The sequence below is a fragment of the Lepidochelys kempii genome, chromosome 2 (genome assembly GCF_965140265.1).
Source record: "Lepidochelys kempii isolate rLepKem1 chromosome 2, rLepKem1.hap2, whole genome shotgun sequence".
Lineage (NCBI taxonomy): Eukaryota > Metazoa > Chordata > Testudines > Cheloniidae > Lepidochelys > Lepidochelys kempii.
In genome coordinates, this window is record NC_133257.1 from 81,923,308 (window position 1) to 81,935,980 (window position 12,673).

A 12,673-nucleotide genomic window follows, 5' to 3' on the forward strand; every position below is an offset into this window, starting at 1 on the left:
GGAGGGGGGTAGAAGCCTTACATAGATCATGGAAGCTTTTCTTTTTACAACTAACCTCTCCTGAAAGTTTTATTTCAAATTTTGTATCTTCAAAGGTCTCTTGAGGAAGTTATCACAATATTAACATTTTAATTGAGAAGTTGAAAAAATTCACTGGGTACCTACTGGCCAGCAAGGTCCTTGGCAAAACTCTGATCAGAAGCCTATGCCTTCACCCCATCATCTGCCAGGAAGATGCCAAGACTCCTGGCACCCTGCTGTCCCAGGATCCTGCTTGGGGGCTCCTTTCACGTAAACTGGAGCAGTAGGCATGACACATGGGAAACCTCCATTTTACCTCCTCCCTCTGACTGCTGGAAGAAAGGGGTGTGCTCTCTTCACCCCACTCAAAGACTTCTGCTTCTTTGGAGATGGGGAGGGATGAAAAAGGAGTGCAGTTCTACCCCCCCATAGAATCCCTCTCTCCCATGAATATTTTCAGTGTTCAGCTGCTGAGCTCATAGTCATAGCTTTCCTCAAACCACAGCAGCATGAAAGTTTCTTGTCAGACTGAAATGCTGCCCAAAGGGTTTGAAACAGCAGCTGCAGAAATAACTCAAATCTTTTCAATGTCATGATGCTTGGGAACAACTAGCAGTTGTCTCCACAGGCTCAAGAAGAGAACAATGTATTCATTCACATTTAGAAGGTTACAGTTACAAGCAAGAGTACTAGAAACTTAGTTTTTCCTTTAAATGAAAGATCACATTCTGCAGAAATTGAAGGCTTAGGATACTGTAGTTGCTACTGGGGTTGGATTTTCAAGTTGTGTTTAAATGTATTTAACTGAAAGGGTAATTTCTGGAAAGATATAATCCTTTTGCAAAGTCACTGGGCCACCAAAATGTATGTATCATTGACTTTGCTTTTGCTGCATTACTCCTCTAATGTCAGCTATCCAGCATCATATTGACTCACTTCCCTGTGGAGGCACATCTATCGAGTGTTAGAGTGTCTCCCAAGTATTTACAAATAGAAATCTCTTCCTTCTCTACTCACAGAGAGAAAGATTGGCGCGTAGGTTTTCATTTTGTCTGCTTTTTTATTTTTATTTGTATGAGGGACTGGAACCATTACACATCTAGGAGGAAACTAAAAATAGAAAAGACCAACATTGGGGAGTGGGGGATGAGAGGTGGGGAGGAGACAGTCCCCTGAAAAACCCAATGTATCAAACAAAACTCAAGATTGGGAATGTGTCCCTTACCTTGAAATAGAATGGCTGGAGGACATTGCCAAGGACTGTAGTCGATAGCAGAATGACGGAACTCTCCGGGCAATACATGTACCAGTTTACATTGATATTCTGATTTTTCACCAGTTTCAAACTTCGCTTCTCTGGTAATACCTGAAGACACAAAGTAATAGCACCTTTACTATTCCAGTAGCGGCTAGTGGCCCCACTGTGCTAGGTGCCCCACCAAGATGGATAAATATTGACGATTTTTTAAATAAAAATAGATTTAAATACATTTTTCTTTTTGAAAATATATCATGTTCAATTTTAAATTATGATGCCCTATGTTAAAGCCTAAACTTATTATCTATTAAGAAATCTAAATAAATATGCAGCATCAATGAACCCTCCACAAATTTAAGGTGTTAAAGAGTGATATTTATTCAGTTATATACAGGATCGGGGGAGGGGGGGGGAGAAGTATCTTAACCTTTTCAGGTCAACTCAACATTTACAAATCTGACAATGTCACGTACTGCATTAAGTTAAGTGTTGAATCATATTAAAGAAGTTCTATATTAAAATCACAAATGAGTTTGATTCCCCATAGTTTAAATTCCAGGGTATTACTAATTAAGAGGTCTCTTGGTTTTTGGTACTGTTTCTCTCCCTCTATGTGTGAAACTTGCAAGCTGCTAATTGTGTTAGTACATTCTAAGACAGAGTCTGTTCTCAAAGCAATTCACACAGAGAGAGACTCAAAGCAATTCTCTGTAACAACAGAAACAGCACCCAGAGACTCCCCGCCCTTTTGTTGTATTAACAATTGTGATTAAAATAGAGATAGAGGATGTATGTGGATGGATGCTTGGTGTGGATAATAACTGAATGATATGGGGAGGTGCCAGCCTAAGAATCCAGTGTCCATCCGCTGAAGAAGGCGTCAAGTGGAAATAACCAAAGGACCCCCGGAGGGCAGACTGGAATCCACCCAACAGCCTCAAGAATGGGAGAACCAAAGAACAAGATAACATCTAGCAGCACAGAGCCGTCAGGAATGTGCTATCTGCTGATTGATTCAGCAACAGCATGATGAAGCAATTCCCATAGACTGGCATAGGAAGAAACTCCTATAAAAATGGACTCTAGAAAGTGAGAACTTTGGGGTCTGATTCTGCAAACCAACTTCCAGGAGCATCAGATGAGCATCTGACAAGGCCCTGCTCCCTCCTCATGTCCAGGCCACCTGGCCAGTGGCTTGGCATGAGCAACTCAAAGGCTGGTAACTATGATAACTACCTTGCAGAACCTGTGTGTGTATGAATGTGTGAATAAATATGAAACTGAATGGAATGTTATAGCTATAACTAACTGCTTACTATGATTCTTTCTGTATTCATAATAAATGTGGTATTTTGCCTTTTTCCCTTTAATAAGATCCTGCTGGTTTTTATTTTATTGGTATAACATAAGTATCTATATTATTTTCAGTCTTTAAAATGCAGCAAATGCTGATGTTTACATTTTTCCTAACGCAAATACTTTCAGTTTCTGTTGTTCAAAAAGCTTTTGTCTTAAATTCTTTTGGTTTCTGTTTAGATTGCAGGTGCAGTCTATTTTCTTCATTTGGACTAGTTCAAAGTTGAGAAACTGACTGGGAGTTAAAAAAGGCAGAAAAGCTTGTCCATATCTAAGCTATGGATAAAAAAAGAACAGTTGGGAGAGGATGAGATATACCTGTTCTAAACACTTTTAAGGACCTGGGTGGGGCCAGATGTTCAAACACCTTTAGGAGCCTAGTGGAATTTTCAAAAGTGCCTACGCAGATTAGGTGCCTATCTCCCATGGTGCTTAGGAAAAACCCATTAAGCATATATCTGTATCTTTAGGTTCCTAAAGACCTTTGAAAATCTGCCCCATGATGACTAGAAATAAATCTGTCAATTCACTAACTACAGTTAATACTTCATCTGTTTAATAAATCAGTTTTAAATGCAAAACACGTTTTGATAAGAAAAATAAGCTTATGTATTAGCACATTTAAGGTAGTTTATTTAATAAAAGCAAATTTTACAATACTGCTTTTGTGCATTTTTAATGTAATTCCAATTTCCATCCAAATGCAGCTTGACACAAATGAGTAAAAAAAATAGCGTGTCATTTGCCATTTTTTAACATAAAAGATGTAAAAAGTATGAATCAGAATAAAATATATGTTAAGCTATATAATTGTTTAAATAAATGCCTATAGATATAGTATATCCTCCTGGTTGCCAAATAGTACCAGCCAATTTAGTGGAAAGACTATCATTAGTAGCAAATCGATACTTTTAACGGTTATACCAAATCAATGAGAATGAACCTCTCTTTAGGAAAATAACTAAGAAGTATAAATACAAAACAAGATTAAAATCAATTATTAAAATCAAGATTCCCTGCTTGCTGATTTAAATAATTAATATAACTGATTATAATCAATCCACCTCGTGCGGTACATACAGAAGACAGTCCCTACTCCAAATCCCACAGCTTGCTTCATATGGGTAGACTCCTGGTACATGTGGGACCTCACTGAAGTCAAGTGAGAAACAGATTTAGCTCTGCAGTCCATTGTGCACAAGTTTATTCTATGGGTTTTTGATTTTTTTTTTTTAAATTCAGCCACTGCCTTATCGCCTGCTCAACATGATCAACACACTCCAATAGTATTTTCAGAAAACATTCACCTAATCACCAGAAAGAGGAATGTTTATCCAGTAGATCACTCCAACAGCACACAAGTTAAATACAAAAATCTGAGGAGAACTCAGCAGTTAAGGAATTAGGACAAGATGGGAGGGAGATGGGTTTAAGATGGTATATTGGACATGTCAGGGATGGGCAGGTGTGACATGGTCTTAGCTAATGGGCATTAACTCTGTTAAGCTTAGCACTGAATTCGTGCACTCTTAAATATATTGCTGCTTTACTTTGCATGAAGTAAAAAAATATTTCAAATTTGTTAACATTTATATTAATTTTACTACAATTAAAGAGATTTACTAAGCCAGAGTTGCTAAATAGATTAATTAAATCCTTCTCACTCGAGTATATTTTCTAATAATAGCATAAATAGCTTGTTGTGATAGTAAAACAACAACATATACAATGTCCAAAAAAAATTGCATTTAACTCTCTAAAAGCAAAAACACCAAAAAATTCTCCAGGATAAAACATTCACTTTTTCCTTATCTCAGTTTCCTTGTATAATCATACTAAACAGTTCAGGGCTAGAGGTAAGAAGTTCAGAGCCAGGGACTGCAAGATAATTAAGACATTTAACCTCTAAGCAACAATAAAATTTAATGCTGAAATTTCCAAATATGCACATTTTTACCAGACAATTATTTGGATTACCTGATAGAATTCAATTCCTTGATCTGTTATGAAGACAATTTCTGTAGAACTTGTCCAGCAAAAGCCTAAAATGTTGGCATTCTTGGTCTTTTATTAAAAGAAGATATAAACAGATTATTAACTATCTGTATAAACAAGTAAAATTTTAGCTTAGAATCTGGGAACTTGCATCTACCCTAGTATATTTCAGTTTTGGTTTGCCTGGTAGACCCATTATTGGTCTAACTCAGGGGTCTCAAACTCAAATGACCACGAGGGCCACATGAGGACTAGTACGTTGGTCCAAGGGCCGCATCACTGACGACCCCCCCCCCCCCGCTGCCCCCACTCTGCCCTTCCATGAGGCTCCTTCCCTGCCCCACCTCTTTTCACCCCTTCCCTGCCCCCATTCCAACCCCTTCCCCGAAATCCCCACCCCAACTCTGCCCCCTCCCTGCCCCCAGGCTCAGGGAGCTCAGGGCAGGGAGTTGGGGTGTGGGGTCCAGGAGGGGTGAGGGGTGTGGCAGGGGGCTCAGGACAGGGGGTTGGAGTGCAGGAGGGGTGCAGGGTGCAGCAGGGGGCGCGGCTGCAGGAGGGGTTCTGGAAGCAAGGACAATACACAGACCCCTGTGCCCCCCTCCCCCAGGTTCTGGCCGCTTCCCAGAGCGGCATGGGGGCAGGGCAGGGAGGGAGGCAGCCCTATCCCCAGTGTGCGCCGGGCCGGAGCCGCTCTAGGTAAGCGCTGGGGGGGAGGGGCCGCGTGTTTGAGGCCCCTGGTCTAACTGCAGGAACTACTGCCATGCAGGGTACCAAATCATAATAGTACGTCTTTAATTTATGACCCTCAGTCTGGCACCTTTCACAAGTACTACCTGAAATATTTCTTCAGCCTGTTGGTATTTGCACTCATCCTCTTGCACAGTCACAGAGTAATACATGGATTATTATTATAATAATTATCTACAGAGATGTCATGCTAAACCATTCTTTCATTGTTATTATTGGAAAGCTATTGTGAAGAGACAGTCTTACATTTATAAAGGTATTAAAATCCTCTTTTTGGTAAAAATCCATAAAAGATACAGCAATGGTAGAAAAAAAGCATATGTATACTGTCCTCTTATCCTCACAACCCTAACTAGGGGACAAACTGTTGGCGAGCATGCAATTCAGCTTCCATGTCCATTAGAGTCAAACATAGTGGTGGTCTGGGTAATATGGATAATAGTGCCCAAAGGACCGGATTGAGAGAGACACCCACCCAAACTCCCCCTTCATTTCACATTAGTTATTTGACCACCGTGCTAAAGTGGTCTGGATTCATTAGTGACTTAGCATTACCAGTACCCTAGCAATTTCCTGTTTCCAGTTCCCTGAGCTTGGCTCCAGAAAGGGCTGAAAATACTGTGGAAGCAGCACATGTCACCACTCAGGGGGACAACCAGTGCAAGTTCTAAAACAACTTGTGAGAGCTAAGCATATTCAACCGTAATAATTTTAAAATGTTACCAGTTTGAGTCATTTTCACAGCCATTAACTATGCTAACAAAAGCTACCAAATACTTCCATTAGAATCAAAGTGCAGAGGGAAGCACTAAATGGAAAGAGAAATTGTATTTTGGGGCAGTCAAATGGGAAATAGGGATCCAACCCTGCAAGGTGCTGAGCATCCTCTATTCCCACTGCTGTCAGAGCTAAGGGGCACCCACCACCTTGCGATATATGGTCCTGTGGAGAGTAACCCACACTAGAAAGTATAGTCCTTTCACTCCCTCTGGTTCACATACAAAGTTTATGGTGTGTTGCTGCTTCCTGCAGCAGGGACCTAGGGCTTGCTCCATTGTTCACCAAAGTCAATGGGAGTCTCTCTCATTAGTCTTTTAGATCAAGCAATAGAGGGTTCATGCTTTTGGCGCCGACAGTCTCCAAGTCATGCCCACTGGCAGCCCATACAGGGTTTGGTTACATATGCACAAAAAATTTACTAGGGAACTAACTTCCGAATCTCAGATGCTACCAAGAACAGAACAACGGGCTGCCTGGAGCACACTTCACTCATGTCACTATTCGTGTGCATCAGTGGTTCAGAGAATCTATATAAAACACCTAGTTTTGTATTAGCACTTCATTTAAACTAAGGAAGTGAATTCACAACATACCTTGCATTCTTGTGTATATTCTAGTTGAGGGCTGTCTGGAATAAAGTTCAAAAAGTCCTGAAATAAGTAATATTAGAATATTAGCAACTATGAAGCATTGAATCTGATGAGCACAAAACAGGAGGTGAGTAAATTTACCATCTCTACCTTTTTTGGATTAGATATACTAGTGTAAAACATTACAATGCTTCTTTTCCACTTGGAGAAATAATCCTATCTCCTAGCCAATTCTTCATGGGAAGAAATCAGTTTTCATTAAGAGTTTACACTTTTAAGGCCAAATCATTCTTTCTGCAGAAAAAAAGTCCTGGAAAAGCTAGGAAATACATTTCAATTCAGAATGATCAGACACCCATCCTGAAGGGTTCGTCCCTCAAAGAGTGGATAGTAAGAGTGACTATTTGGATCCACAGATGTCATCGGATCTTCAGAAAAAAACTGGCTTTTCGTGCATCAGAGAGTGAGAATGGTGACCTCTCCTGGCTCAGTCACAGAATGGATCAGAAAACTATTACTTTGGTTGTCAGATAGAGGAACTCTTTTAGCTTGTATGGCAGAGACCAGTGTTTTGGGACCTGAGAGGCCAGAATTCTAGTTCCAGTTTCCTGTGTTTGTAGCAAATTTTCTTACCACACTCTTTGAGGTTCTCTGAACAGCCAATATCTTGTTCCCCAAAGAAAACTTGATGCATTTCACTTCCCCTTTGTCTTCCATTCTACACCAATAAATAAAATAAAAATCAATCAGGAGTATATTTCTATCATTTGTTAGAAAATTTTAACAACTGTTATTTCTCCAAAAAGAGAACGGATAGGCAAAATGAAAGGCAGACATTCTTGCGTACAACTTATAAGAACTGCCAGACAAATATAAGGTCCAATATTGATGCATCGAGATACAACAGGCAGTATATTCCTGAAGAATTCCTGAATGGATCAAGTCTACTATGGAGTTACAAATGATTATAGCCACATACAAGATTCAACAGCTTCCAAGAAATGCTCTGCCTTGACTGTTTTATTGCTACTATGAAATGGAATTCAAGGAAGAATTATGAACTTTGCTCATACTCTAATTCTAACTGAATGCATGACAGAAAACTATAGCTTAATGTAATGTAGAAAAAAAGAATGCTTGCTTTGTGCCTAATTGTGCAAAGGTGCTGAATACTCTCAGCCACACCAATGTCAGTGACATTGCAGGACTAGTAACTTTGCCTCTGTGTTCTAAAACTATTTACTAATTGGGAAGCCAGATTGATACCTGTGGATCCTGAAATTAGTGTAAAAGGGCACAGCCACACTTGGGGGGGAAAAAAGGTATACCGGTATTTTTATCATGTTAACTAACAAGCAGTAAAATCTTAGTGGGGACAAAGCCATGGTAATTTTAACATGTGTCAGCAAGTCAAGGTAAACAGTAGGGGAAGACAGTCAGCTGAGAGAGATGGATTGTGGTTCCAACCTACAAGGCACTAGGACTTCAGAGAATTTGCTGCACACCTTCAAATCCCACTGATGTCAGAATTGAAGGCACTCATGGCCTTGCTAGATAGGGCCCCCATGTACTAGTGCTTACCCTGATCTGCTAACGTGTTAAACGTACAATTGTCTTGTCCATACTAGGATTTTATCACAGAACTGTAGGACTGCAAGGGATCTCAATTGGTCATCTAGTCCAGTTCCCTGCACTCAAGGCGGGACTAATAACTAGACCATTCCTGACAAGCGTAACCTGTTCCTAAAAAACATCCAATGACAAGAGATTCCACAACCTCCCTAGGCACTTAGTTCCAGTGCTTAACTACTCTGACAGTTAGAAGTTTTTCCTAATGACCAACTTAAACCTCTCTTGCTGAAATTTAAAGCCCATTACTTCTTGTTCTATCCTCAGATGTTGAGGAGAACAAATTTTCACCCTCCTCCTTTATATACTTAAAAGTTTGTCCCCCCTAAGTTTCCTCCTCGCCACACTAAACAAACCCAATTTTTTCAATCTTGCCTCATGGGTCGTGTTTTCTAGACCTTTAATCATTTTTGTGTTCTCCTCTAGACTTTCTCCAATTTGTCCACATCTTTCTTGAAATGCACCACCCAGAATTGGACACAATACTCCAGTTGAGGCCTTATCAGTGTGGAGTAGAGTGGAAGAATTACTTCTTGTGTCTTGCTTACAACACTCCTGCTGATGTTTGCTTTTTTTGCAACATTGTGAGACTGCTGACTCATATTTAGCTTATGATCCACTATAACCCCCAAATCCCCTTCCACAGTACTCTTTCCAGTCATTTCCCATTTTGTATGTGTACAACTGATTGTTCTTTCCTAAGTGGAGTACTTTGCGTTTGTCTTTATTGAATTTCATCCTACTTACTTCAAACCATTTCTTCAGTTTGTCCAGATCATTTTAAATTTCAGTCCTATCCTCCAAGCACTTGCACCCCCTCTCAGCTTGGTATCATCCACAAACTTTATAAGTTTACTTTCGATGCCATTATCTTAATAAAAAATATACATTTTTCCTAGGAAATAGGAGGCTGAAAGAGGACAGAGCTTTTAATCACAGATTTTTACAGGTGTTCTTCCACAGATACAGAACAGATAAGTAGTTTCTTTGGGGTATTGCAACCATACAGACACATGGAAATTTGAGATTCATGGAAGTTTAGAGCATGTTAGCAAAAGATGCCATCTATTTTATAGAAATATGAGTTAGATTAAACAAGATACATTAAAATGCAATGCCTATATTAAGGAAATATTATGGCTTGAGAATTTAAATGCATAAGTAGGTAAATTCAAAATTATGGTTCCCACACCTGCCATAAATTGGCCCTCATATGTTTTAAGTGCATCTGACTGCTAATGTTCAATAATGCCAAATTACAACTTATGCTAAGTCTCAGTTCATGTACAACCACATTTTTTGTTTGTTTGCTTGTTTGAAACTCTTGAGTTTTGGGTGTGTTTGAATTTTCAACCATAAAGGGAATATTAACAATTTTCTTCAATGGGGTTTTTTGTTTTAAGAAAACTTACTGCATTTGTTGTTATTGAATGAAAATATGTTCTTAAAACAAGCAATAGGATCAAGACATTCCAGTACTTTACGGATATTGCTCCTGGGTGACAAACTACAGTACAACCAAGAGACATATACAGTAAAAGATAGCTGCAAGATCACAATTGGTATCCTAGAGCAGTACAGAATACAGATTAAAATACCTTGCTGATCATACCTGAATGAAATGGGATTTTTGTCCTCCAACCCTTTAACAACCACCCCAGTGGCTCCACCAGATCGAACAGCAAAAACCTAAGAGTTAAAATCGCATATTTTTAAAAAAAGGCATTTTAAGACACAGCTTCATAGCTACCTCAAAGTCATATCATGGTCTCAACAAGCCTTATTTCTGTAAAACCACCCAAATATAAGAGATGAGCTCTAAAAAGAAAAAAAGAAAAGGAGTACTTGTGGCACCTTAAAGACTAACAAATTTGTTTGAGCATAAGCTTTCGTGAACTACAGCTCACTTCATCGGATGCATTCATGACAAGCAAGCAAGACAGCATAGGTCCAAGAGAAGTCATATTTGGAAGTAAAGAGTGACCTTAAAAATTACAACTAAAGGAGAAGTATATTTTGTTCAACTCTCGAGTAAGAGAGACACCAATTAGCATTCAAAGTGACCTTAAGCAACAAGAGGCATTTACTCATAGAACTCCAAGGGATTTAGGTATTTTGTTAAGATCTGTATACAGGGATATGTAAAAAGGGTAATGTAGTCACCTAGTATCTATCTAGGTTCCAAGGAGTCCTTGAAAAGTTGTGTCTGTCAAAAGAAAGGAAATCAAATAAGCCCCTATTAAGTAATAATTAGGGCCCTTTGTTTTCAGTTTTAATTTTTCTCAGGAATTTATCGCTGTTTATTACCACAACAACAAAAACAGGTGAAAATCAGTGGAAAAAACTTATTTTTTCTGAGCAAATATTAGGGTTTATTTTGGTGGATGGATGGACAGAGAGGGAAGTATTCGGTAGATTAATGCTCTGATGAATGAAATTCAATGTTGTTTACTGCAGAACTAAAACAGAACTCGAAACACAATGCTACCTCTGAGTTTAGAAAACAATACATCTCTAATGCCCAAATAAAACTTTTCATTTTAATAAACAGTTTACTGTTACAGACATAGAACTAGTTGTCTATAATATTTACATTTAATAATTGGGCCACACCATTTGCAGTGCATACACTCAACTTCATCCTTTTCACCTGTTTGGTTTTTTTAAACTTTCAAATACTTCCTTGTGAAACATATTCTGATAAAAAATTTTGTTTTCTTCCCATTTTAGCATGTCAGATCTTTAAACCGTTATCTGCTAGCAGCTTGAAATGTGTACATGCTAGGTGTCAGATTAATCAGTACATTCAGATGTGCATGCACTTCAGGGCTTGTGTGTGCCCCTGTTTGTTTATTGTGTATATCTTCTAGACTAATAAGTAGCCTTAATTCAACAGGCAGCTTTGCATATACACACGCAGACTAATGTATTGTTATATATTAAAAATGCAATGTACTGTATTTTGCTAATAAAACAAGTTTTTTTAATTATTTGTATGACACAAAAGCAGCGTGAAAAATCAGAAAAAAAAACAACCAAATAATACTTTTTGTAAAACCCAGGATTTTTTTGAAATCGGTTTAAACCGAAAAGGATGGGGCTTAGTAATAATGCAGAGTTCAAATACTATGCAAACTGGAGCACAAAATGGAGAACTGTGTATCAGTCCCAAAGTTTATTGTACAATTTTTTTTTAAAGTCAGACAATAAGAAGGCTTAATACCTCAAGTACAAGGTTTGAAACAATAAAAAAGTCACAACTGAGAAAAAGGAACCTGACAGTTAGCATGTTAGCAATAGAACAGAAACTGAGGCCTTTTCTGCACTACAAATGCTTTACTGATATAGTTATACTGAGAGAACCCACTAGTGTAGATGCAGCTTATGCTGATAGGAGGAGTTTTTCTGTTGGTATATAACTCCACCATCTCCCATGACATTAGCTACTTGGACAGAAGCACTCTTATCAGCATAGCTGCATTTACACTGAAGGCTTATCTATACTCAAAATACTACAGCAGCCACTGCAGCACTTCAGTGTAGGCACTCGCAACAGTGAGGGGAGGGGTTCTCCCATCAGCGTAGTTAATCAACCTCCTGGAGTCACGGTAGCTAGGTTGACCTAGAACTGCCTACACCAGAGGTTAGGTTGGCTTAACTATGTCACTCAAGGGGTGGATTTTTTACACCCCTGAGCAACACAGCAGGGTCCACTTTACTTTTGAGCGTAGATGCGGTCTCGGGGTTTTGCTGACATAGTTATGTCATCTGGGGGCATGGTTTTTTCACCCCCTTGACCAACATAATTATGCTGACCAAACATGGTAGTGTAAACCCTGGCCATATATGTAATCTCTAAGGCCTTGTCCACACTTAAAAGTTTAGTAGCTTTAACTAAGCCACCATAACTAAAGCAACAAAACTTCCTAGCGTAGATGCAGTTATACCAGTATAAAAGCACTTAGACCTATATAATTTATTCTGGTTCAGCAAAACAAACTAAGCTATACTGCTATATAGTGCCTTCTATTAGTATAACTGTGTCTAAGGTTTTCTACTGGCATACCCATGTTAAAAAAAAAAAAAAAAATCACATCCCTGAGCCACAGTTATACTAGTAAGACTTTAAGTGGAGATGAGGCCTAAGAATCTCCAAGAGGTATTATTTGGGTAGCATCAACAGTAAGCTAGGCACAGTCCACACACATAAAAACATAGTTCCTGTTCCTTATAATATTCACAGACTAAGTTGCAATTAACTGTTACTGTAATATTTTACCCCATCTGGGTATCGCAC

The 12,673-nt window shown here is 38.8% G+C and overlaps 1 protein-coding gene across 7 annotated transcripts in view; it reads right to left on the minus strand.

Annotated features, from left to right (window-relative positions):
- The window catches only part of RMC1 (regulator of MON1-CCZ1), a 28,843-nt gene that overhangs the window by 13,930 nt on the left and 2,240 nt on the right, over window positions 1-12,673 (minus strand). For 5 of the 7 annotated variants that reach the window (XM_073331388.1, XM_073331387.1, XM_073331390.1 and 2 more), the window contains 5 exons: window positions 9,989-10,065; window positions 7,381-7,465; window positions 6,751-6,807; window positions 4,613-4,699; window positions 1,247-1,387 (listed from right to left, as the gene is read on the minus strand). In XM_073331388.1, coding sequence (XP_073187489.1) covers window positions 1,247-1,387; window positions 4,613-4,699; window positions 6,751-6,807; window positions 7,381-7,465; window positions 9,989-10,065 — 447 coding nt within the window. Of the gene's footprint in view, window positions 1-1,246; window positions 1,388-4,612; window positions 4,700-6,750; window positions 6,808-7,380; window positions 7,466-9,988; window positions 10,066-10,539; window positions 10,583-12,673 lie in introns of all 7 variants that reach the window. The other 2 variants (XM_073331391.1, XM_073331392.1) reach the window with 1 other exon arrangement.